We start from the raw sequence: 23801 nt of genomic DNA, 5'->3' as shown, positions 1-23801 counted from the left end.
TCGCTTGGAAGGTTCTCCACTGTTCCTCAACTGTTCCACCATAAAGTCTTTGCTCCCAGTCTACCTTAGCTAGTTCTTCTCTCATCCCCTTGTAATCTCCTTTGTTTAAACACAAAACACTAGTATTTGATTTTACTTTCTCACCCTCCATCTGTATTTTAAATTCCACCATATTGTGATCGCTCCTACTGAGAGGATCCCTAACTATGAGATCATGAATCAATCTTGTCTCATTACACAGGACAAGATCTAGGACCGCTTGTTCCCTCATAGGTTCCATTACATACTGTTCTAGGAAACTATCGCGGATACATTCTATAAACTCCTCCTCAATGTTGCCTTGACCGACCTGGTTAAACCAATCGACATGTAGATTTAAAAACCCCATGATAACTGCTGTACCATTTCTACATGCATCAGTTATTTCTTTGTTTATTGCCTGCCCCACCATAACGTTACTATTTGGTGGCCGATAGACTACTCCTATCAGTGACTTTTTCGCCTTACTATTCCTGATTTCCACCCAAATGGATTCAACCTTATCCTCCATAGCACCGATGTCATCCCTTACTATTGCCCGTATGTCATCCTTAAATAACAGAGCTACACCACCTCCCTTACCATCCACTCTGTACTTCCGAATAGTTTGATACCCTTGGATATTTAATTCCCAGTCGTGACCATCCTTTAACCATGTTTCAGTAATGGCCACTAAATCATAGTCATTTACGATGATTTGTGCCATCAACTCATTTACTTTATTCCGAATACTACGAGCATTCAGGTAAAGTACACTTATGTTGGTTTTTTTACCTCTGTTTTGAATCTTAACGTCTCCAGTTTTAGTCCTTTTGTTATTACTGGGCCTATTCACTGAGCTCCCCTCAGTCACTGTACCTTGTACTGTCGCCCTTTTAGATTTTTGACTATGTCTTCTCTGCCTTGCACTTTTCCCCTTACTTCCTTTTGCTTCTGTCCCTGTTTTACTACCTTCCAACTTCCTGCATCGGTTCCCATCCCCCTGCCACGTTAGTTTAAACCCTCCCCAACAGCTCTAGCAAACACCCCCCCTAGGACATCGGTTCCAGTCCTGCCCAGGTGCAGACCGTCCGGTTTGTACTAGTCCCACCTCCCCCAGAACCAGTCCCAATGCCCCAGGAATTTGAATCCCTCCCTCTTGCACCATCTCTCGTGCCACGCATTCATTCTATCTATCCTGACATTCCTACTCTGACTAGCTCGTGGCACTGGTAGCAATCCTGAGATGACTACCTTTGAGGTCCTACTTTTTAGTTTAACTCCTAACTCCCTGAATTCCGCTTGTAGGACCTCATCCCGTTTTTTACCTATATCTTTGGTGCCTATGTGCACCACGACAGCTGGCTGTTCACCCCCCCCCCCCCCCCCCCGAATGTCCTGCAGCAGGCCGAGACATCCTTGACCCTTGCACCAGGGAGGCAACATACCATCCTGGAGTCTCGATTGCGTCCACAGAACCGCCTGTCTATTCCCCTTACGATCGAGTCCCCTATCACTATAGCCCTGCCATTTTTCTTCCTGCCCTGCTGTGCAGCAGAGCCAGCCACAGTGCCATGAACCTGGCTGCTGCTGCCTTCCCCTGGTGAGCCATCTCCCTCAACAGTATCCAAAGCGGTATATCTGTTTTGCAGGGAGATGACCGCAGGGGACACCTGCACTGCCTTCCTACTCTTGCTCTTTCTTTTGGTCACCCATTTTCTATCTCCCTCAGTAACCTTCACCTGCGGTGTGACCAACTCGCTAAACGTGCTATCCACGACATCCTCAGCATCGCGGATGCTCCAAAGTGAGTCCATCCGCAGCTCCAGAGCCGTCAAGCGGTCTAACAGGAGCTGCAACTGAACACACTTCTTGCATGTGAAAGAGCCAGGGACAGTGGACGTGTCCCTGAGCTCCCACATCGCACACGAGGAGCATGACACGGGTCTGGGATCTCCTGCCACGTCTTAAACCTTAGGTAAACTTATACAACAACAATTTCAGATTAAAATAAATAAATTAGACAATGAAAAGAATGAAAAGAAAAACGACTTACCAGTCACTTACCAGGGTTAAAAAGCACCTCTGAAAAAGCACCTCCTCACACTCTGCACTGATTTACCTCTCTGCACCAAATTGCAATCCCCGCTCTGGATGAGTCTCACTCCGGATGTGTCTCCTGGAAAAGCGCTAGCTTACTGAGTGCGCTCTTTGTCTGTCTTTTATACAGACCTCAGCTAATCGATGACTCTAAAAATACCTTAACTTCAAAGAGAAGAATACAATGTGCCCCTAAACTGGCCTCAGGTGATTGCCAGATAACTGCCTCTCAGCAATTAGGGTAGGGGCAGCTTCAACCAATCAGACACTAAGCTCCACACTGCACTTTTAACTGAAAAACAGCAGAATTAGATTTTCCACTTACCTTCCCTGATTTACCTCACTGCACCAAATTACCAAGTTGCAATCCCCACTCTGGATGAGTCTCACTCCGGATGTGTCTCCTGGAAAAGCGCTCGCTTACATGGCGCAGTGTTTCTAGTGAAGCGTCTAGAACAACGGCCCCTGGATAGAAGATTAAATCACAGGGATTGGGGACGGAGAGCAGGAGAAACACGTGGGGAGGTGATGGAAAACTGTGGGATTCACTTCCTGGGTTAATAATTCCGGCAGAAACTGCAGCAATATTCCGGGTTTAATTGGAGAGGTGATTGTGGAAATGGTGATGAAGCGTTTGGGCTGGATCAATGTGATTGGGATAATTTGCTGTTGTGGAGCATGGAGTGGAGGGGCTAAATGGTCTCTGATGTTTCTCTGCTGAGTGAGGCACCTTACTGCTGCCGTGTTGTATTTGCCGATAACTGACCCACTCTGTCTTTGTTTGCAGGTCTCAGGGACATTTGTGTCTCCCTGTGAGGTATACCCAGTGTTTCTCAGAAGCTCTGCAGAAGCTGCGGCGGGGGGAATTCAGGTGAGAAGGGCCCCTGGCGATTAGCATTTCCCTCCAGCACCCACCCTGAAACTGCTGCTGCTATTGGGCTGGGTTTCTCCTGCACAGCTTTACCCCCCAGTACCCTGCATCACACCCCTCCTCCCCCCTGAGCTCAGTGTCTGGGGCAGAGGCAGTTTGCCCCTCATTACAATCCCAGACCCGACCCCAACGTCGGCACGCAAACAGGACAGAAACCCCAAATTCTATTTAATGTTGTCAGACTGCGAGGAAAGGATTCCTCGCTCCGGGAGTGATTTCACAACGAAATAGGGACTTGGTTTATTAAAACAAACATTATTACCAACACAGTATCTTTATCCCAATTATCCCAATATCTTTAACATCACACCAGAAATTACAATTAGAATCATCCCTTAAACATTGCTAATCAATACAGTGACACAATAACCCTTAACTGCTATCTTTAATCTCACTCAAACAACAGAACCATCTCGGCTCTCAATCCACTTTCAAATGCAGTTAGCAGACTCGGGATCACTTGCTGTACAGAGATGAAAATGAAATGAAAATCGCTTATTGTCACGAGTAGGCTTCAATGAAGTTACTGTGAAAAGCCCCTAGTCGCCACATTCCGGCGCTTGTCCGGGGAGGCTGGTACGGGAATCGAACCGTGCTGCTGGCCTGCTTGGTCTGCTTTAAATGCCAGCAATTTAGCCCAGTGTGCTAAACTAGAACATAGAACTGTACACACAGTACAGGACCTTCGGCCCATGAAGATTCTCCAGAAACCGTCTCAGCTCCCCTTCCAGATACAAACTAAAACTCTGACAACCTCCACACTCTGTCAATGACTTTTTCGAGGCCGTTGTGGGTGGTGTCATTCTCTCTGTGGTTACTTGGAATGAGTTACTGTGAAAACAGAATGGTAAAGTTGCTCAGAACCTTAAAATAATAAAAGACGATTACAAAGTAGGTGGTACTTGGATGTTGTATCGTGTTATATATCGAATATAGGTGAGAATGGTTTTAGTGTCTGTTTTGTTTGTGATAAGACAGCATGTGATGTCTGGGAGCATTGATTCCAAGTGTCTAATTAATCTATAGGTATCAGTATGTCCTGTGGACCTTGATTAAAGCAGACGTTTATCGATGTGTAGTTGCTGAGAGACCTGTCTGTCTGTGCTTGGTATAAGTCAACTGAAAAGGCAGCAGTTACAGTCTGTGTAAAATACACCTCACATCAATAATTGAGTACAAAGAAAAATGCAGCACAGGAACAGGCCCTTCGGCCCGCCAAGCCTGTACTGGCCATTTGTACCCTTGGCCAAAACCCTCAGCACTTCCTTGTGCCGTATCCCTCTATACCCATCCTATCCATGTGTTTGTCAAGATGCCTTTTGAACTCCGTTAATGTATCTGTTTCCACAATCTCCCCAGGCAACACGTTCCAGGCACTCACCACCCTCTGTGTAACGAAACCTGCCTCACACATCTCCTCTAAACTTTGCCCCACGGACCTTAAACTTATGCCCCCTGGTGACTAACCCCTCCACCCTGGGTAAGGGTGCCTGCCCATCCACTCTATCTGTGCCCCTCAATCTTGTAGACCTCTATCAGGTCATCCCTCAACCTCCGTCTTTCTAATGAAAACAGTCTGAGTCTATTCAGCCTCTCCCCATAGCTAACACCCTCCAGACCAGGTAACATCCTGGTAAACCTCCTCTGCACCCTCTCCAAAGCCTCCACATCCTTCTGGTAGTGTGGCGACCAGAATTGTGCGCAATATTCCAAGTGTGGCCTTACCAAGGTTCTATACAACTGTAGCATTGACTTGCCAGTTTTTATACTCGATACCCCGTCCAATGAAGGCAAGCATTCCCTATCCTTTCCTGACTACCTTGTCCTCTTGTGTTGCCACTTTAAAAGATCTGTGGACCTACTCGCCCAGATCTCTCTGACTTTCTATATTCCTAAGAGTTTTGCCATTTACGGTATATTTCCCCTCTATATTAGACCGACCAAAATGCATTACCTCACATGTGTCTGGATTAAACTCCATTTGCCATTTCTTTGCCCAAGTCGCCAACCTATCCATGCCTGCTGTATCGACTGACAATCCTCAACACTATCTGCCACTCCACCAATTTTGGTGTCATCCGCAAACTTACTAATCAGACCGGCTACATTTTCCTCCAAATCGTTTATGTACACTAAAAACAACAGAGGCCCCAGCACCGATCCCTGTGGAACACAACTAGTCACAACCTTCCATTCAGAAAAACACCCTTCTACTGCTACCCTCTGCCTTCTATGCCAGTTCTGTATCCAACTTACCACCTCACCTCTGATCCCATGTGACTTCACCTTTTAGAACATAGAACATTACAGCGCAGTACAGGCCCTTCGGCCCTCAATGTTGCGCCGACCTGTGAAACCATCTGAAGCCTATCTGACCTACACTATTCCATTTTCATCCATATGTCTGTCCAGTGACCACTTAAATGCCCTTAAAGTTGGCGAGTCTACTACTGTTGCAGGCAGGGCATTCCACGCCCTTACTACTCTCTGAGTAAAGAAACTGCCTCTGACATCTGTCCTATATCTACCACCCCTCAATTTAAAGCTATGTCCCCTCGTGTTGGTCATCACCATCCGAAGAAAAAGACTCTCACTGTCCACCCTATCTAACCCTCTGACTATCTTATATGTCTCTATTAAGTCACCTCTCAGCCTTCTCCTCTCTAACGAAAACAACCTCAAGTCCCTGAGCCTTTCCTCGTAAGACCGTCCCTCCATACCAGGCAACATCCTAGTAAATCTCCTCTGAACCCTTTCCAAAGCTTCCACATTCTTCCTATAATGTGGTGACCAGAACTGCACGCAGTACTCCAGGTGCGGCCGCACCAGAGTTATGTACAGCTGCAGCATGACCTCGTGGCTCCGAAACTCAATCCCCCTACTGATAAAGGCGAGCACACCATATGCCTTCTTAACAGCCCTATTAACCTGGGTGGCAACTTTCAGGGATTTATGTACCTGGATGCCGAGATCTCTCTGTTCATCTACACTACCAAGAATCTTGCCATTAGCCCAGTACTCTGCATTCCTGTTACTCCTTCCAAAGTGAACCACCTCACACTTTTCCGCATTAAACTCCATCTGCCACCTCTCAGCCCAGCTCTGCAGCTTATCTATGTAACTTGTAACATCCTTCAGCACTATCCACAACTCCACCGACCTTTGTGTCATCTGCAAATTTACTAACCCATCCTTCTACACCCTCTGGTACCAGTCTGTCATGAGGCACCTTGTCAAAGGCTTTACTGAAGTCCATGTAAAAAACATCCACTGCCCTCCCCTCGTCCACCATCTTTGTCACCTCCTTATTGTGCTAAATATAACACAACACGTTCAACTATCAAATTTAAAAGAACTGCAGAGTTTTCAAAAGCTAATTACAGAACTGAATTCTAAACTTACATAATCAAGATGGTTGCATACTGTGGAAGAAAGTGACTTATTTTAAACATCACAAGTTAAACTGCACTCCATGCACCAGACGGAATGTTTTAAAACTTGTTTTTCTTTGCATAATAGGTCTCTGAATTTAGAGAACGGAGCTGATAATTTTACCATAAGACATTGGAGCAGAAGGAGGCCATTTGGCCCATTGAATCTGCTCCGCCATTGAATGAGATCATGGCTGATTTGATATAATCCTCAACTCCACTTTCCCACCTGGGGCTGGTTTAGCACAGGGCTAAATAGCTGGCTTTGAAAGCAGACCCAGGCAGGCCAGCAGCATGGTTCAATTCCCGTACCAGCCTCCCCGAACAGGTGCCGGAATGTGGCGACTAGGGGCTTTTCACAGTAACTTCATTGAAGCCTACTCGTGACAATAAGCGATTTTTAATTTCATTTTTCATTTTGCCTTATCCCCACAACCCTCGATTCCCTCCCTGATAAAAAATTTGTCTCTCAGCCTTGAACATACTTAACGACCCAGCCTCTACAGCTTTCTGCGGTAACGGCCCAGCCTCTACAGGTTTCTGCGGTAACGACCCGGCCTCTACAGCTCTCTGCGGTAACGGCCCGGCCTCTACAGCTCTCTGCGTTAATGGCCCGGCCCCTACAGCTCTCTGCGGTAACGGCCCGGCCCCTACAGCTCTCTGCGGTAACGGCCCGGCCTCTACAGCTCTCTGCGGTAACGGCCCAGCCCCTACAGCTCTCTGCGGTAACGGCCCGGCCCCTACAGCTCTCTGCGGTAACGGCCCGGCCTCTACAGCTCTCTGCGGTAACGGCCCGGCCCCTACAGCACTCTGCGGTAACGGCCCGGCCCCTACAGCTCTCTGCGGTAACGGCCCGGCCCCTACAGCTCTCTGCGGTAACGGCCCGGCCTCTACAGCTCTCTGCGGTAACGGCCCAGCCTCTACAGCTCTCTGCGGTAATGGCCCGGCCCCTACAGCTCTCTGCGGTAACGGCCCGGCCTCTACAGCTCTCTGCGGTAACGGCCCGGCCCCTACAGCTCTCTGCGGTAACGGCCCGGCCCCTACAGCTCTCTGCGGTAACGGCCCGGCCCCTACAGCTCTCTGCGGTAACGGCCCGGCCCCTACAGCTCTCTGCGGTAACGGCCCCGGCCTCTACAGCTCTGCGGTAACGGCCCGGCCCCTACAGCTCTCTGCGGTAACGACCCGGCCCCTACAGCTCTCTGCGGTAACGCGCCGGCCTCTACAGCTCTCTGCGGTAACGGCCCGGCCCCTACAGCTCTCTGCGGTAACGACCCAGCCTCTACAGCTCTCTGCGGTAACGGCCCAGCCCCTACAGCTCTCTGCGATAACGATAGGGGCCTCACGGTAGCATGGTGGTTAGCATCAATGCTTCACAGCTCCAGGGTCCCAGGTTCGATTCCCGGCTGGGTCACTGTCTGTGCGGAGTCTGCACGTCCTCCCCGTGTGTGCGTGGGTTTCCTCCGGGTGCTCCGGTTTCCTCCCACAGTCCAAAGATGTGCGGGTTAGGTGGATTGGCCATGCTAAATTGCCCGTAGTGTAAGGTTAATGGGGGGGATTGTTGGGTTACGTGGGTTTCAGTAGGGTGATCATTGCTCGGCACAACATCGAGGGCCGAAGGGCCTGTTCTGTGCTGTACTGTTCTATGACCCAGCCTCTACAGCTTTCTGCGGCAGCACAGTGGTAGCACTGTTGCTTCACAGCGCCAGGGTCCCAGGTTCGATTCCCGACTTGGGTCACTGTGCGGAGTCTGCACGTTTTCCCCGTGTCTGTGTGAGTTGTCTCCGGGTGCTCCGGTTTCTTCCCACAAGTCCTGAAAGACGTGCTGTTAGGGAATTTGGACATTCTGAATTCTCCCTCTGTGTACCCGAGCAGGCGCTGGAATGTGGTGACTAGGGGATTTTCACAGTAACTTCATTGCAGTGTTAATATAAACCTACTTGTGACAATATAGATTATTATTATTATAAAGAATTCCACAGACTCTCTACCTTCTGAGAGAAGAAATTCCTCCTCATCTCTGTCTTAACTAGACAACCCCTTACCCTGAGATTGTGCTCTCTGGTCCTAGATTCTCCCACAAGGGGAAACAGCCTCTCAGCATCGACCCTGTCAAACCCCCTGAGAATCCGATATGTCTCAATAAGGTCGTCTCTCATTCTTCTAAACTCCAATGAGCACAGGCCCAACCTACTCAACCTCTCTTCATGAGAAAACCCCTGCAAACTCCAGTCCTTTCCTGGACTGAGAATTACAGGCGAGGTGGATGGTTCCCCACATGTACTGTCGCTGCACTGGTTTAAGGGCCGTACGTTTTTCTCCCTTGTCAAGTGTGTGAATGTGATGCTAAGACCAAATGATGAGCTAGTTTCCCAGAATTCAGAATAAAAGCATATTGTTTGACCTGCTTTGATTATTTAACTAATGCCATAACTAAACTACAAACTAGTTGTAAATAACAATTAAAATTTAAACTTTCCTACTTTGGAGAGCTGCTTGTGAATTTCCTCCCGAGTTCCCAGAATTCTGACTGCAGAACCACATCCCTTCCACATGTATATCCGACGTGAACCTCGACATTCTTGACGTTAGCACCTGGGAGACAACACGTCCTGAATCCAGGTCCGCAGCCACATACACGCCACATTATCCAATCGGCTGTCGCTCTGTCCTGTATCCACTGTGGTGCCGTGGACTCGCTCTGGCTGCCCGAGTGCTGAATCCCCGATCCCCTCCTCACCCTCCAAGGGTAAGACTCCAGATAAGGGGACAGTTCATGAAGATTGTGATGAGGAGAAATTTCTTCACTTAGAGGGTTGAGAATCTTTGGAATGGATGCTCCAGTGTGGGATATATTTAAAGCTGGGGATAGGCAGATTTACGGTGTTTCCAGGAATTGAGGGATTTAGGGATCAGGCGGTAAGGAAGAATTGAAGCCAGACACCAGCCAGGGTCAGATTGAGTAGTGGAGCAAACTTGATGGGCCGAACGGTCGTCTCCTATTTCTCTGTTATTGCCTTCAGTCCCACATATCTGCGTGTGTCTCATTCAGGTTTCATGTATATACCCAATTTAAATCATGCCTCCAAAAATGGCCTGGAATTCCTTCCCTAAACCTCTCCCGACTCTCCTTCCCTTCCCTAAACCTCTCCCGACTCTCCTTCCCTTCCCTAAACCTCTCCCGACTCTCCTTCCCTAAACCTCTCCCGACTCTCCTTCCCTAAACCTCTCCCGACTCTCCTTCCCTTCCCTAAACCTCTCCCGACTCTCCTTCCCTTCCCTAAACCTCTCCCGACTCTCCTTCCCTTCCCTAAACCTCTCCCGACTCTCCTTCCCTTCCCTAAACCTCTCCCGACTCTCCTTCCCTAAACCTCTCCCGACTCTCCTTCCCTAAACCTCTCCCGACTCTCCTTCCCTTCCCTAAACCTCTCCCGACTCTCCTTCCCTTCCCTAAACCACTCCCGACTCTCCTTCCCTTCCCTAAACCTCTCCCGACTCTCCTTCCCTTCCCTAAACCTCTCCCGACTCTCCTTCCCTAACCCTCTCCCGACTCTCCTTCCCTTCCCTAAACCTCTCCCGACTCTCCTTCCCTTCCCTAAACCACTCCCGACTCTCCTTCCCTTCCCTAAACCACTCCCGACTCTCCTTCCCTTCCCTAAACCTCTCCCGACTCTCCTTCCCTTCCCTAAACCTCTCCCGACTCTCCTTCCCTAACCCTCTCCCGACTCTCTCTCCTTTAAGGTGATCTTTAAAATCTACCTCTCTGCCAAACATTTCACCATCTAAAATCTCTGGGAATGAGCCTGTGTTTGGTTCTGTATAATCCCTGGGAATGAGCCTGTGTTTGGTTCTGTATAATCCCTGGGAATGAGCCTGTGTTTGGTTCTGTATAATCCCTGGGAATGAGCCTGTGTTTGGTTCTGTATAATCCCTGGGAATGAGCCTGTGTTTGGTTCTGTATAATCCCTGGGAATGAGCCTGTGTTTGGTTCTGTATAATCCCTGGGAATGAGCCTGTGTTTGGTTCTGTATAATCCCTGGGAATGAGCCTGTGTTTGGTTCTGTATAATCCCTGGGAATGAGCCTGTGTTTGGTTCAGTATAAGGATCCTGCGGAGCCGTTTGGGAGGTTTAATTGTGTTAAAGTTGCTGCTTTTCTAGCACCAATTCTCATTGCAGTGATCCCTTCCTCCAACAGGTGGCAGTGGCGGCAGCGAATCCGGATTTGTTTGGAAGGAGCGGGAATGAAGGCCAATCCCGTGGATCTCCATGAACAGCAACTGAGCCTGGAGCAGCACAGCATCGCGCACTGCAGCACGGCACAGCCCGGTTAGGGGGGGGGGGGCACAGCCTGGTTACCGGGAGGGCATAACGGCGCAGCCCAGTTAGGGGGGGGGGGCACAGCCCGGTTAGAGGGGGCACAGCGCGGTTAGAGGGGGCGCAGCGTGGCACAGCCCAGTTAGAGGGGGCACAGCCCGGTAAGAGGGGGCGCAGCCCGGTAAGAGGGGGCACAGCCCGGTAAGAGGGGGCTTAGCCCGGTAAGAGGGGGCGCAGCCCGGCAAGAGGGGGCGCAGCCCGGTAAGAGGGGGCGCAGCCCGGTAAGAGGGGGCGCAGCCCGGTTAGAGGGGGCGCAGCCCGGTTAGAGGGGGCACAGCCCGGTTAGAGGGGGCACAGCCTGTTTAGAGGGGGCACAGCCCGGTTAGAGGGGGCACAGCCCGGTTAGAGGGGGCGCAGCGTGGCACAGCCCGGTTAGAGGGGGCACAGCCCGGTTAGAGGGGGCGCAGCGTGGCACAGCCCGGTTAGAGGGGGCACAGCCCGGTTAGAGGGGGCACAGCCCGGTTAGAGGGGGCACAGCCCGGTTAGAGGGGGCGCAGAGCGGTTAGAGGGGGCCCAGCCCGGTTAGAGTGGGCGAACCGTGGCACAGCCCGGTTAGAGGGGGCACAGCCCAGTTAGAGGGGGCGCAGCCCGGTTAGAGGGGGCGCAGCCCGGTTAGAGGGGGCACAGCCCGGTTAGAAGGGGCCCAGCCCGGTTAGAGGGGGCCCAGCCCGGTTAGAGGGGGCCCAGCCCGGTTAGAGGGGGCCCAGCCCGGTTAGAGGGGGCCCAGCCCGGTTAGAGGGGGCGCAGCCTGGTTAGAGGGGGCGCAGAACGGTTAGAGTGGGCGAACCGTGGCACAGCCCGGTTAGAGGGGGCACAGCCCGGTTAGAGGGGGCGCAGCGCGGTTAGAGGGGGCGCAGCGCGGTTAGAGGGGGCACAGCCCGGTTAGAGGGGGCACAGCCCGGTTAGAGGGGGCACAGCGCGGTTAGAGGGGGCGCAGCGTGGCACAGCCCAGTTAGAGGGGGCACAGCCCGGTAAGAGGGGGCGCAGCCCGGTAAGAGGGGGCGCAGCCCGGTAAGAGGGGGCGCAGCCCGGTAAGAGGGGGCGCAGCCCGGTTAGAGGGGGCACAGCCCGGTTAGAGGGGGCACAGCCCGGTTAGAGGGGGCGCAGCGTGGCACAGCCCGGTTAGAGGGGGCACAGCCCGGTTAGAGGGGGCGCAGCGTGGCACAGCCCGGTTAGAGGGGGCACAGCCCGGTTAGAGGGGGCACAGCTCGGTTAGAGGGGGCGCAGAGCGGTTAGAGGGGGCACAGCACGGTTAGAGTGGGCGAACCGTGGCACAGCCCGGTTAGAGGGGGCACAGCCCGGTTAGAGGGGGCACAGCCCGGTTAGAGGGGGCGCAGCTCGGTTAGAAGGGGCGCAGCCTGGTTAGAGGGGGCGCAGCGCAGTTAGAGGGGGCCCAGCCCGGTTAGAGGGGGCACAGCCCGGTTAGAGGGGGCACAGCCCGGTTAGAGGGGGCACAGCCCGGTTAGAGGGGGCACAGCCCAGTTAGAGGGGGCACAGCCCGGTTAGAGGGGGCACAGCCCGGTTAGAAGGGGCGCAGCCCGGTTAGAAGGGGCGCAGCCCGGTTAGAGGGGGCACAGCCCGGTTAGAGGGGGCCCACCCCGGTTAGAGGGGGCCCAGCCCGGTTAGAGGGGGCGCAGCCCGGTTAGAGGGGGCGCAGCCCGGTTAGAGGGGGCGCAGCACGGTTAGAGTGGGCGAACCGTGGCACAGCCCGGTTAGAGGGGGCGCAGCCCGGTTAGAGGGGGCGCAGCGCGGTTAGAGGGGGCGCAGCCCGGTTAGAGGGGGCGCAGCCCGGTTAGAGGGGGCACAGCCCGGTTAGAGGGGGCACAGCCCGGTTAGAGGGGGCACAGCCCGGTTAGAGGGGGCGCAGCCCGGTTAGAGGGGGCGCAGCCCGGTTAGAGGGGGCGCAGCCCGGTTAGAGGGGGCGCAGCCCGGTTAGAGGGGGCCCAGCCCGGTTAGAGGGGGCCCAGCCCGGTTAGAGGGGGCGCAGCGTGGCACAGCCCGGTTAGAGGGGGCGCAGCATGGCACAGCCCGGTTAGAGGGGGCACAGCCCGGTTAGAGGGGGCACAGCGCGGTTAGAGGGGGCGCAGCGCGGTTAGAGGGGGCGCAGCGCGGTTAGAGGGGGCGCAGCCCGGTTAGAGGGGGCGCAGCGCGGTTAGAGGGGGCGCAGCGCGGTTAGAGGGGGCGCAGCGCGGTTAGAGGGGGCGCAGCGCGGTTAGAGGGGGCGCAGCGCGGTTAGAGGGGGCGCAGCGCGGTTAGAGGGGGCGCAGCCCGGTTAGAGGGGGCACAGCCCGGTTAGAGGGGGCACAGCCCGGTTAGAGGGGGCGCAGCGCGGTTAGAACATAAGAACATAAGAACTAGGAGCAGGAGTAGGCCATCTGGCCCCTCGAGCCTGCTCCGCCATTCAATTAGATCATGGCTGATCTTTTGTGGACTCAGCTCCACTTTCCGGCCCGAACACCATAACCCTTAATCCCTTTATTCTTCAAAAAACTATCTATCTTTACCTTAAAAACATGTAATGAAGGAGCCTCAACTGCTTCACTGGGCAAGGAATTCCATAGATTCACAACCCTTTGGGTGAAGAAGTTCCTCCTAAACTCAGTCCTAAATCTACTTCCCCTTATTTTGAGGCTATGCCCCCTAGTTCTGCTGTCACCCGCCAGTGGAAACAACCTGCCCGCATCTATCCTATCTATTCCCTTCATAATTTTGAATGTTTCTATAAGATCCCCCCTCATCCTTCTAAATTCCAACGAGTACAGTCCCAGTCTACTCAACCTCTCCTCATAATCCAACCCCTTCAGCTCTGGGATTAACCTAGTGAATCTCCTCTGCACACCCTCCAGCGCCAGTACGTCCTTTCTCAAGTAAGGAGACCAAAACTGAACACAATACTCCAGGTGTGGCCGCACTAACACCTTATACAATTGCAACATAACCTCCCTAGTCTTAAACTCCATCCCTCTAGCAATGAAGGACAAAATTCCATTTGCCTTCTTAATCACCTGTTGCACTTGTAAACCAACCTTCTGTGACTCATGCACTAGCACACCCAAGTCTCTCTGAACAGCGGCATGCTTTAATATTTTATCGTTTAAATAATAATCCCGTTTGCTGTTATTCCTACCAAAATGGATAACCTCACATTTGTCAACATTGTATTCCATCTGCCAGACCCGAGCCCATTCACTTAACCTATCCAAATCCCTCTGCAGACTTCCAGTATCCTCTGCACTTTTCGCTTTCCCACTCATCTTAGTGTCATCTGCAAACTTGGACACATTGCCCTTGGTCCCCAACTCCAAATCATCAATGTAAATTGTGAACAATTGTGGGCCCTGGGGGTTAGAGGGGGCACAGCCCGGTTAGAGTGGGCGAACCATGGCACAGCCCGGTTAGAGTGGGCGAACCGTGGCACAGGCCGGTTAGAGGGGGCGCAGCCCGGTTAGAGTGTGCGAACCGTGGCACAGCCCGGTTAGAGGGGGCACAGCCCGGTTAGAGGGGGCGCAGCCCGGTTAGAGGGGGTGCAGCCCGGTTAGAGGGGGCGCCGCCCGGTTAGAGGGGGCACCGCCCGGTTAGAGGGGGCGCAGCCCGGTTAGAGGGGGCGCAGCCCGGTTAGAGGGGGCGCAGCGCGGTTAGAGTGGGCGAACCGTGGCACAGCCCGGTTAGAGGGGGCGCAGCCCGGTTAGAGGGGGCGCAGCGCGGTTAGAGGGGGCGCAGCCCGGTTAGAAGGGGCGCAGCCCGGTTAGAGGGGGCACAGCCCGGTTAGAGGGGGCCCACCCCGGTTAGAGGGGGCCCAGCCCGGTTAGAGGGGGCGCAGCCCGGTTAGAGGGGGCGCAGCCCGGTTAGAGGGGGCGCAGCCCGGTTAGAGGGGGCGCAGCCCGGTTAGAGGGGGCGCAGCCCGGTTAGAGGGGGCGCAGCCCGGTTAGAGGGGGCGCAGCCCGGTTAGAGGGGGCGCAGCCCGGTTAGAGGGGGCGCAGCCCGGTTAGAGGGGGCGCAGCGCGGTTAGAGTGGGCGAACCGTGGCACAGCCCGGTTAGTGGGGGCGCAGCCCGGTTAGAGGGGGCGCAGCCCGGTTAGAAGGGGCGCAGCCCGGTTAGAAGGGGCGCAGCCCGGTTAGAGGGGGCACAGCCCGGTTAGAGGGGGCGCAGCCCGGTTAGAGGGGGCGCAGCCCGGTTAGAGGGGGCGCAGCCCGGTTAGAGGGGGCGCAGCCCGGTTAGAGGGGGCGCAGCACGGTTAGAGTGGGCGAACCGTGGCACAGCCCGGTTAGAGGGGGCGCAGCCCGGTTAGAGGGGGCGCAGCGCGGTTAGAGGGGGCGCAGCCCGGTTAGAGGGGGCGCAGCCCGGTTAGAGGGGGCACAGCCCGGTTAGAGGGGGCACAGCCCGGTTAGAGGGGGCACAGCCCGGTTAGAGGGGGCGCAGCCCGGTTAGAGGGGGCGCAGCCCGGTTAGAGGGGGCGCAGCCCGGTTAGAGGGGGCCCAGCCCGGTTAGAGGGGGCACAGCCAGGTTAGAGGGGGCGCAGCGTGGCACAGCCCGGTTAGAGGGGGCGCAGCATGGCACAGCCCGGTTAGAAGGGGCACAGCCCGGTTAGAGGGGGCACAGCGCGGTTAGAGGGGGCGCAGCGCGGTTAGAGGGGGCGCAGCCCGGTTAGAGGGGGCACAGCCCGGTTAGAGGGGGCGCAGCGCAGTTAGAGGGGGCGCAGCGCGGTTAGAGGGGGCGCAGCGCGGTTAGAGGGGGCGCAGCGCGGTTAGAGGGGGCGCAGCGCGGTTAGAGGGGGCGCAGCACGTTTAGAGGGCGCGCAGCGCGGTTAGAGGGGGCGCAGCCCGGTTAGAGGGGGCACAGCCCGGTTAGAGGGGGCACAGCCCGGTTAGAGGGGGCGCAGCGCGGTTAGAACATAAGAACATAAGAACTAGGAGCAGGAGTAGGCCATCTGGCCCCTCGAGCCTGCTCCGCCATTCAATTAGATCATGGCTGATCTTTTGTGGACTCAGCTCCACTTTCCGGCCCGAACACCATAACCCTTAATCCCTTTATTCTTCAAAAAACTATCTATCTTTACCTTAAAAACATGTATTGAAGGAGCCTCAACTGCTTCACTGGGCAAGGAATTCCATAGATTCACAACCCTTTGGGTGAAGAAGTTCCTCCTAAACTCAGTCCTAAATCTACTTCCCCTTATTTTGAGGCTATGCCCCCTAGTTCTGCTGTCACCCGCCAGTGGAAACAACCTGCCCGCATCTATCCTATCTATTCCCTTCATAATTTTGAATGTTTCTATAAGATCCCCCCTCATCCTTCTAAATTCCAACGAGTACAGTCCCAGTCTACTCAACCTCTCCTCATAATCCAACCCCTTCAGCTCTGGGATTAACCTAGTGAATCTCCTCTGCACACCCTCCAGCGCCAGTACGTCCTTTCTCAAGTAAGGAGACCAAAACTGAACACAATACTCCAGGTGTGGCCGCACTAACACCTTATACAATTGCAACATAACCTCCCTAGTCTTAAACTCCATCCCTCTAGCAATGAAGGACAAAATTCCATTTGCCTTCTTAATCACCTGTTGCACTTGTAAACCAACCTTCTGTGACTCATGCACTAGCACACCCAAGTCTCTCTGAACAGCGGCATGCTTTAATATTTTATCGTTAAATAATAATCCCGTTTGCTGTTATTCCTACCAAAATGGATAACCTCACATTTGTCAACATTGTATTCCATCTGCCAGACCCGAGCCCATTCACTTAACCTATCCAAATCCCTCTGCAGACTTCCAGTATCCTCTGCACTTTTCGCTTTCCCACTCATCTTAGTGTCATCTGCAAACTTGGACACATTGCCCTTGGTCCCCAACTCCAAATCATCAATGTAAATTGTGAACAATTGTGGGCCCTGGGGGTTAGAGGGGGCACAGCCCGGTTAGAGTGGGCGAACCATGGCACAGCCCGGTTAGAGTGGGCGAACCGTGGCACAGGCCGGTTAGAGGGGGCGCAGCCCGGTTAGAGTGTGCGAACCGTGGCACAGCCCGGTTAGAGGGGGCACAGCCCGGTTAGAGGGGGTGCAGCCCGGTTAGAGGGGGTGCAGCCCGGTTAGAGGGGGCGCCGCCCGGTTAGAGGGGGCACAGCCCGGTTAGAGGGGGCGCAGCCCGGTTAGAGGGGGCGCAGCCCGGTTAGAGGGGGCGCAGCCCGGTTAGAGGGGGCGCAGCGCGGTTAGAGTGGGCGAACCGTGGCACAGCCCGGTTAGAGGGGGCGCAGCCCGGTTAGAGGGGGCGCAGCGCGGTTAGAGGGGGCGCAGCCCGGTTAGAGGGGGCGCAGCCCGGTTAGAGGGGGCGCAGCCCGGTTAGAGGGGGCGCAGCCCGGTTAGAGGGGGCGCAGCCCGGTTAGAGGGGGCGCAGCCCGGTTAGAGGGGGCGCAGCCCGGTTAGAGGGGGCACAGCGCGGTTAAAGGGGGCACAGCCCGGTTAGAGGGGGCGCAGCGTGGCACAGCCCGGTTAGAGGGGGCGCAGCGTGGCACAGCCCGGTTAGAGGGGGCACAGCCCGGTTAGAGGGGGCACAGCCCGGTTAGAGGGGGCACAGCCCGGTTAGAGGGGGCGCAGCCCGGTTAGAGGGGGCCCAGCCCGGTTAGAGTGGGCGAACCGTGGCACAGCCCGGTTAGAGGGGGCACAGCCCGGTTAGAGGGGGCGCAGAGCGGTTAGAGGGGGCACAGCACGGTTAGAGTGGGCGAACCGTGGCACCGCCCGGTTAGAGGGGGCACAGCCCGGTTAGAGGGGGCACAGCCCGGTTAGAGGGGGCGCAGCCCGGTTAGAAGGGGCGCAGCCTGGTTAGAGGGGGCGCAGCCCAGTTAGAGGGGGCACAGCCCGGTTAGAGGGGGCACAGCCCGGTTAGAGGGGGCACAGCCCGGTTAGAGGGGGCACAGCCCGGTTAGAGGGGGCACAGCCCGGTTAGAGGGGGCGCAGCCCGGTTAGAAGGGGCGCAGCCCGGTTAGAAGGGGCGCAGCCCGGTTAGAGGGGGCACAGCCCGGTTAGAGGGGGCCCAGCCCGGTTAGAGGGGGCCCAGCCCGGTTAGAGGGGGCGCAGCCCGGTTAGAGGGGGCGCAGCACGGTTAGAGGGGGCGCAGCACGGTTAGAGTGGGTGAACCGTGGCACAGCCCGGTTAGAGGGGGCGCAGCCCGGTTAGAGGGGGCGCAGCGCGGTTAGAGGGGGCGCAGCCCGGTTAGAGGGGGCACAGCCCGGTTAGAGGGGGCACAGCCCGGTTAGAGGGGGCACAGCCCGGTTAGAGGGGGCGCAGCCCGTTAGAGGGGGCGCAGCCCGGTTAGAGGGGGCCCAGCCCGGTTAGAGGGGGCACAGCCCGGTTAGAGGGGGCGCAGCGTGGCACAGCCCGGTTAGAGGGGGCGCAGCATGGCACAGCCCGGTTAGAGGGGGCACAGCCCGGTTAGAGGGGGCGCAGCGCGGTTAGAGGGGGCACAGCCCGGTTAGAGGGGGCGCAGCGCAGTTAGAGGGGGCGCAGCGCGGTTAGAGGGGGCGCAGCGCGGTTAGAGGGGGCGCAGCGCGGTTAGAGGGGGCGCAGCGCGGTTAGAGGGGGCGCAGCGCGGTTAGAGGGGGCGCAGCGCGGTTAGAGGGGGCGCAGCGCGGTTAGAGGGGGCGCAGCGCGGTTAGAGGGGGCGCAGCCCGGTTAGAGGGGGCACAGCCCGGTTAGAGGGGGCACAGCCCGGTTAGAGGGGGCGCAGCGCGGTTAGAACATAAGAACATAAGAACTAGGAGCAGGAGTAGGCCATCTGGCCCCTCGATCCTGCTCCGCCATTCAATTAGATCATGGCTGATCTTTTGTGGACTCAGCTCCACTTTCCGGCCCGAACACCATAACCCTTAATCCCTTTATTCTTCAAAAAACTATCTATCTTTACCTTAAAAACATGTAATGAAGGAGCCTCAACTGCTTCACTGGGCAAGGAATTCCATAGATTCACAACCCTTTGGGTGAAGAAGTTCCTCCTAAACTCAGTCCTAAATCTACTTCCCCTTATTTTGAGGCTATGCCCCCTAGTTCTGCTGTCACCCGCCAGTGGAAACAACCTGCCCGCATCTATCCTATCTATTCCCTTCATAATTTTGAATGTTTCTATAAGATCCCCCCTCATCCTTCTAAATTCCAACGAGTACAGTCCCAGTCTACTCAACCTCTCCTCATAATCCAACCCCTTCAGCTCTGGGATTAACCTAGTGAATCTCCTCTGCACACCCTCCAGCGCCAGTACGTCCTTTCTCAAGTAAGGAGACCAAAACTGAACACAATACTCCAGGTGTGGCCGCACTAACACCTTATACAATTGCAACATAACCTCCCTAGTCTTAAACTCCATCCCTCTAGCAATGAAGGACAAAATTCCATTTGCCTTCTTAATCACCTGTTGCACTTGTAAACCAACCTTCTGTGACTCATGCACTAGCACACCCAAGTCTCTCTGAACAGCGCCATGCTTTAATATTTTATCGTTTAAATAATAATCCCGTTTGCTGTTATTCCTACCAAAATGGATAACCTCACATTTGTCAACATTGTATTCCATCTGCCAGACCCGAGCCCATTCACTTAACCTATCCAAATCCCTCTGCAGACTTCCAGTATCCTCTGCACTTTTCGCTTTACCACTCATCTTAGTGTCATCTGCAAACTTGGACACATTGCCCTTGGTCCCCAACTCCAAATCATCAATGTAAATCGTGAACAATTGTGGGCCCTGGGGGTTAGAGGGGGCACAGCCCGGTTAGAGTGGGCGAACCATGGCACAGCCCGGTTAGAGTGGGCGAACCGTGGCACAGGCCGGTTAGAGGGGGCGCAGCCCGGTTAGAGTGGGCGAACCGTGGCACAGCCCGGTTAGAGGGGGCACAGCCCGGTTAGAGGGGGCGCAGCCCGGTTAGAGGGGGTGCAGCCCGGTTAGAGGGGGCGCCGCCCGGTTAGAGGGGGCACAGCCCGGTTAGAGGGGGCGCAGCCCGGTTAGAGGGGGCGCAGCCCGTTAGAGGGGGCGCAGCCCGGTTAGAGGGGGCGCAGCGCGGTTAGAGTGGGCGAACCGTGGCACAGCCCGGTTAGAGGGGGCGCAGCCCGGTTAGAGGGGGCGCAGCGCGGTTAGAGTGGGCGCAGCCCGGTTAGAGGGGGCGCAGCCCGGTTAGAGGGGGCGCAGCCCGGTTAGAGGGGGCGCAGCCCGGTTAGAGGGGGCGCAGCCCGGTTAGAGGGGGCGCAGCCCGGTTAGAGGGGGCACAGCGCGGTTAAAGGGGGCACAGCCCGGTTAGAGGGGGCGCAGCGTGGCACAGCCCGGTTAGATGGGGCACAGCCCGGTTAGAGGGGGCGCAGCGTGGCACAGCCCGGTTAGAGGGGGCACAGCCCGGTTAGAGGGGGCACAGCCCGGTTAGAGGGGGCACAGCCCGGTTAGAGGGGGCGCAGAGCGGTTAGAGGGGGCCCAGCCCGGTTAGAGTGGGCGAACCGTGGCACAGCCCGGTTAGAGGGGGCACAGCCCGGTTAGAGGGGGCGCAGCCCGGTTAGAGGGGGCGCAGCCCGGTTAGAGGGGGCACAGCCCGGTTAGAGGGGGCACAGCCCGGTTAGAGGGGGCGCAGAGCGGTTAGAGGGGGCACAGCACGGTTAGAGTGGGCGAACCGTGGCACAGCCCGATTAGAGGGGGCACAGCCCGGTTAGAGGGGGCACAGCCCGGTTAGAGGGGGCGCAGCCCGGTTAGAAGGGGCGCAGCCTGGTTAGAGGGGGCGCAGCGCAGTTAGAGGGGGCACAGCCCGGTTAGAGGGGGCACAGCCCGGTTAGAGGGGGCACAGCCCGGTTAGAGGGGGCACAGCCCGGTTAGAGGGGGCACAGCCCGGTTAGAGGGGGCACAGCCCGGTTAGAGGGGGCGCAGCCCGGTTAGAAGGGGCGCAGCCCGGTTAGAAGGGGCGCAGCCCGGTTAGAGGGGGCACAGCCCGGTTAGAGGGGGCCCAGCCCGGTTAGAGGGGGCCCAGCCCGGTTAGAGGGGGCGCAGCCCGGTTAGAGGGGGCGCAGCCCGGTTAGAGGGGGCGCAGCACGGTTAGAGTGGGCGAACCGTGGCACAGCCCGGTTAGAGGGGGCGCAGCCCGGTTAGAGGGGGCGCAGCGCGGTTAGAGGGGGCGCAGCCCGGTTAGAGGGGGCACAGCCCGGTTAGAGGGGGCACAGCCCGGTTAGAGGGGGCACAGCCCGGTTAGAGTGGGCGAACCGTGGCACAGCCCGGTTAGAGGGGGCGCAGCCCGGTTAGAGGGGGCGCAGCGCGGTTAGAGGGGGCGCAGCCCGGTTAGAGGGGGCACAGCCCGGTTAGAGGGGGCACAGCCCGGTTAGAGGGGGCGCAGCCCGGTTAGAGGGGGCGCAGCCCGGTTAGAGGGGGCGCAGCCCGGTTAGAGGGGGCCCAGCCCGGTTAGAGGGGGCACAGCCCGGTTAGAGGGGGCGCAGCGTGGCACAGCCCGGTTAGAGGGGGCGCAGCATGGCACAGCCCGGTTAGAGGGGGCACAGCCCGGTTAGAGGGGGCACAGCGCGGTTAGAGGGGGCGCAGCCCGGTTAGAGGGGGCGCAGCCCGGTTAGAGGGGGCCCAGCCCGGTTAGAGGGGGCACAGCCCGGTTAGAGGGGGCGCAGCGTGGCACAGCCCGGTTAGAGGGGGCGCAGCATGGCACAGCCCGGTTAGAGGGGGCACAGCCCGGTTAGAGGGGGGCGCAGCGCGGTTAGAGGGGGCACAGCCCGGTTAGAGGGGGCGCAGCGCAGTTAGAGGGGGCGCAGCGCGGTTAGAGGGGGCGCAGCGCGGTTAGAGGGGGCGCAGCGCGGTTAGAGGGGGCGCAGCGCGGTTAGAGGGGGCGCAGCGCGGTTAGAGGGGGCGCAGCGCGGTTAGAGGGGGCGCAGCCCGGTTAGAGGGGGCACAGCCCGGTTAGAGGGGGCACAGCCCGGTTAGAGGGGGCGCAGCGCGGTTAGAACATAAGAACATAAGAACTAGGAGCAGGAGTAGGCCATCTGGCCCCTCGATCCTGCTCCGCCATTCAATTAGATCATGGCTGATCTTTTGTGGACTCAGCTCCACTTTCCGGCCCGAACACCATAACCCTTAATCCCTTTATTCTTCAAAAAACTATCTATCTTTACCTTAAAAACATGTAATGAAGGAGCCTCAACTGCTTCACTGGGCAAGGAATTCCATAGATTCACAACCCTTTGGGTGAAGAAGTTCCTCCTAAACTCAGTCCTAAATCTACTTCCCCTTATTTTGAGGCTATGCCCCCTAGTTCTGCTGTCACCCGCCAGTGGAAACAACCTGCCCGCATCTATCCTATCTATTCCCTTCATAATTTTGAATGTTTCTATAAGATCCCCCCTCATCCTTCTAAATTCCAACGAGTACAGTCCCAGTCTACTCAACCTCTCCTCATAATCCAACCCCTTCAGCTCTGGGATTAACCTAGTGAATCTCCTCTGCACACCCTCCAGCGCCAATTGTGAACAATTGTGGGCCCAGGGGGTTAGAGGGGGCACAGCCCGGTTAGAGTGGGCGAACCATGGCACAGCCCGGTTAGAGTGGGCGAACCGTGGCACAGGCCGGTTAGAGGGGGCGCAGCCCGGTTAGAGTGGGGGAACCGTGGCACAGCCCGGTTAGAGGGGGCGCAGCCCGGTTAGAGGGGGCGCAGCGCGGTTAGAGGGGGCGCAGCCCGGTTAGAGGGGGCACAGCCCGGTTAGAGGGGGCGCAGCCCGGTTAGAGGGGGCGCAGCCCGGTTAGAGGGGGCGCAGCCCGGTTAGAGGGGGCGCAGCCCGGTTAGAGGGGGCGCAGCCCGGTTAGAGGGGGCGCAGCGCGGTTAGAGGGGGCACAGCCCGGTTAGAGGGGGCGCAGCCCGGTTAGAGGGGGCGCAGCGCGGTTAGAGGGGGCGCAGCGTGGCACAGCCCGGTTAGAGGGGGCACAGCCCGGTTAGAGGGGGCACAGCGCGGTTAGAGGGACGCTCTGTGGTATCCCCACACACACCATGCTTGCTGCTTGGTTACTGAGTGGGGGCAGTGCGGCAAAGCCCAGTTAGAGGGGGCACAGCCCGGTTAGAGGGGGAGCAGTGCGGCACAGCCTGGGTAGAGGGGGCGCAGCGCGGTTAGAGGGGGCGCAGTGCGGTTAGAGGGGGCGCAGTGCGGCACAGCCCGGTTAGAGGGGGCACAGCCCGGTTAGAGGGGGCGCAGCGCGGTTAGAGGGACGCTCTGTGGAATCCCCACACACACCATGCTTGCTGCTTGGTTACTGAGTGTTTGTTTCTCTCCTTTCAGCCTCCTGCAGTCGCAGCAACTCGGAGGCCCAGCTGCTGCCCGTGCGAGCTCTGAATGAGGTATTTGTGGGAGAGTCACTGTCCTCTCGGTGAGTCACATATCGTTCAGCTGCCCTCCCCCCCCCCCCCCCCACAGCCCTCCCCCCCCCCCCCCTTCACACCCCCCCCCACTGCCCTTCACCCCCCCCACTGCCCTTCACCCCCCCCACTGCCCTTCACCCCCCCCACTGCCCTTCACCCCCCCCACTGCCCTTCACCCCCCCACTGCCCTTCACCCCCCCCACTGCCCTTCACCCCCCCACTGCCCTTCACCCCCCCCCACTGCCCTTCACCCCCCCCACTGCCCTTCACCCCCCCCACTGCCCTTCACCCCCCCACTGCCCTTCACCCCCCCCACTGCCCTTCACCCCCCCCACTGCCCTTCACCCCCCCACTGCCCTTCACCCCCCCACTGCCCTTCACCCCCCCCACTGCCCTTCACCCCCCCACTGCCCTTCACCCCCCCCACTGCCCTTCACCCCCCCCACTGCCCTTCACCCCCACTGCCCTTCACCCCCCCACTGCCCTTCACCCCCCCCACTGCCCTTCACCCCCCCACTGCCCTTCACCCCCCCCACTGCCCTTCACCCCCCCCACTGCCCTTCACCCCCCCACTGCCCTTCAC

General features: G+C 57.2%; 1 protein-coding gene across 1 annotated transcript in view; it reads left to right on the top strand.

Moving 5' to 3' along the window:
* LOC119970039 (NAD kinase 2, mitochondrial-like) overlaps nt 1-23239 on the top strand; it is a 43175-nt gene extending 19936 nt beyond the window's left edge. Inside the window, exons 2-4 of the mRNA XM_038803983.1 lie at nt 2906-2989; nt 10674-10804; nt 23139-23239. Coding sequence (XP_038659911.1) covers nt 2906-2989; nt 10674-10804; nt 23139-23230 — 307 coding nt within the window. The 3' untranslated portion in view covers nt 23231-23239. The remainder of the gene's footprint in view (nt 1-2905; nt 2990-10673; nt 10805-23138) is intronic.
* The last annotated feature ends 562 nt before the right edge of the window (nt 23240-23801 follow it).

The sequence above is a fragment of the Scyliorhinus canicula genome, chromosome 8, assembly GCF_902713615.1.
Source record: "Scyliorhinus canicula chromosome 8, sScyCan1.1, whole genome shotgun sequence".
Lineage (NCBI taxonomy): Eukaryota > Metazoa > Chordata > Chondrichthyes > Carcharhiniformes > Scyliorhinidae > Scyliorhinus > Scyliorhinus canicula.
This window is presented reverse-complemented; position numbering and strand designations above follow the sequence as displayed.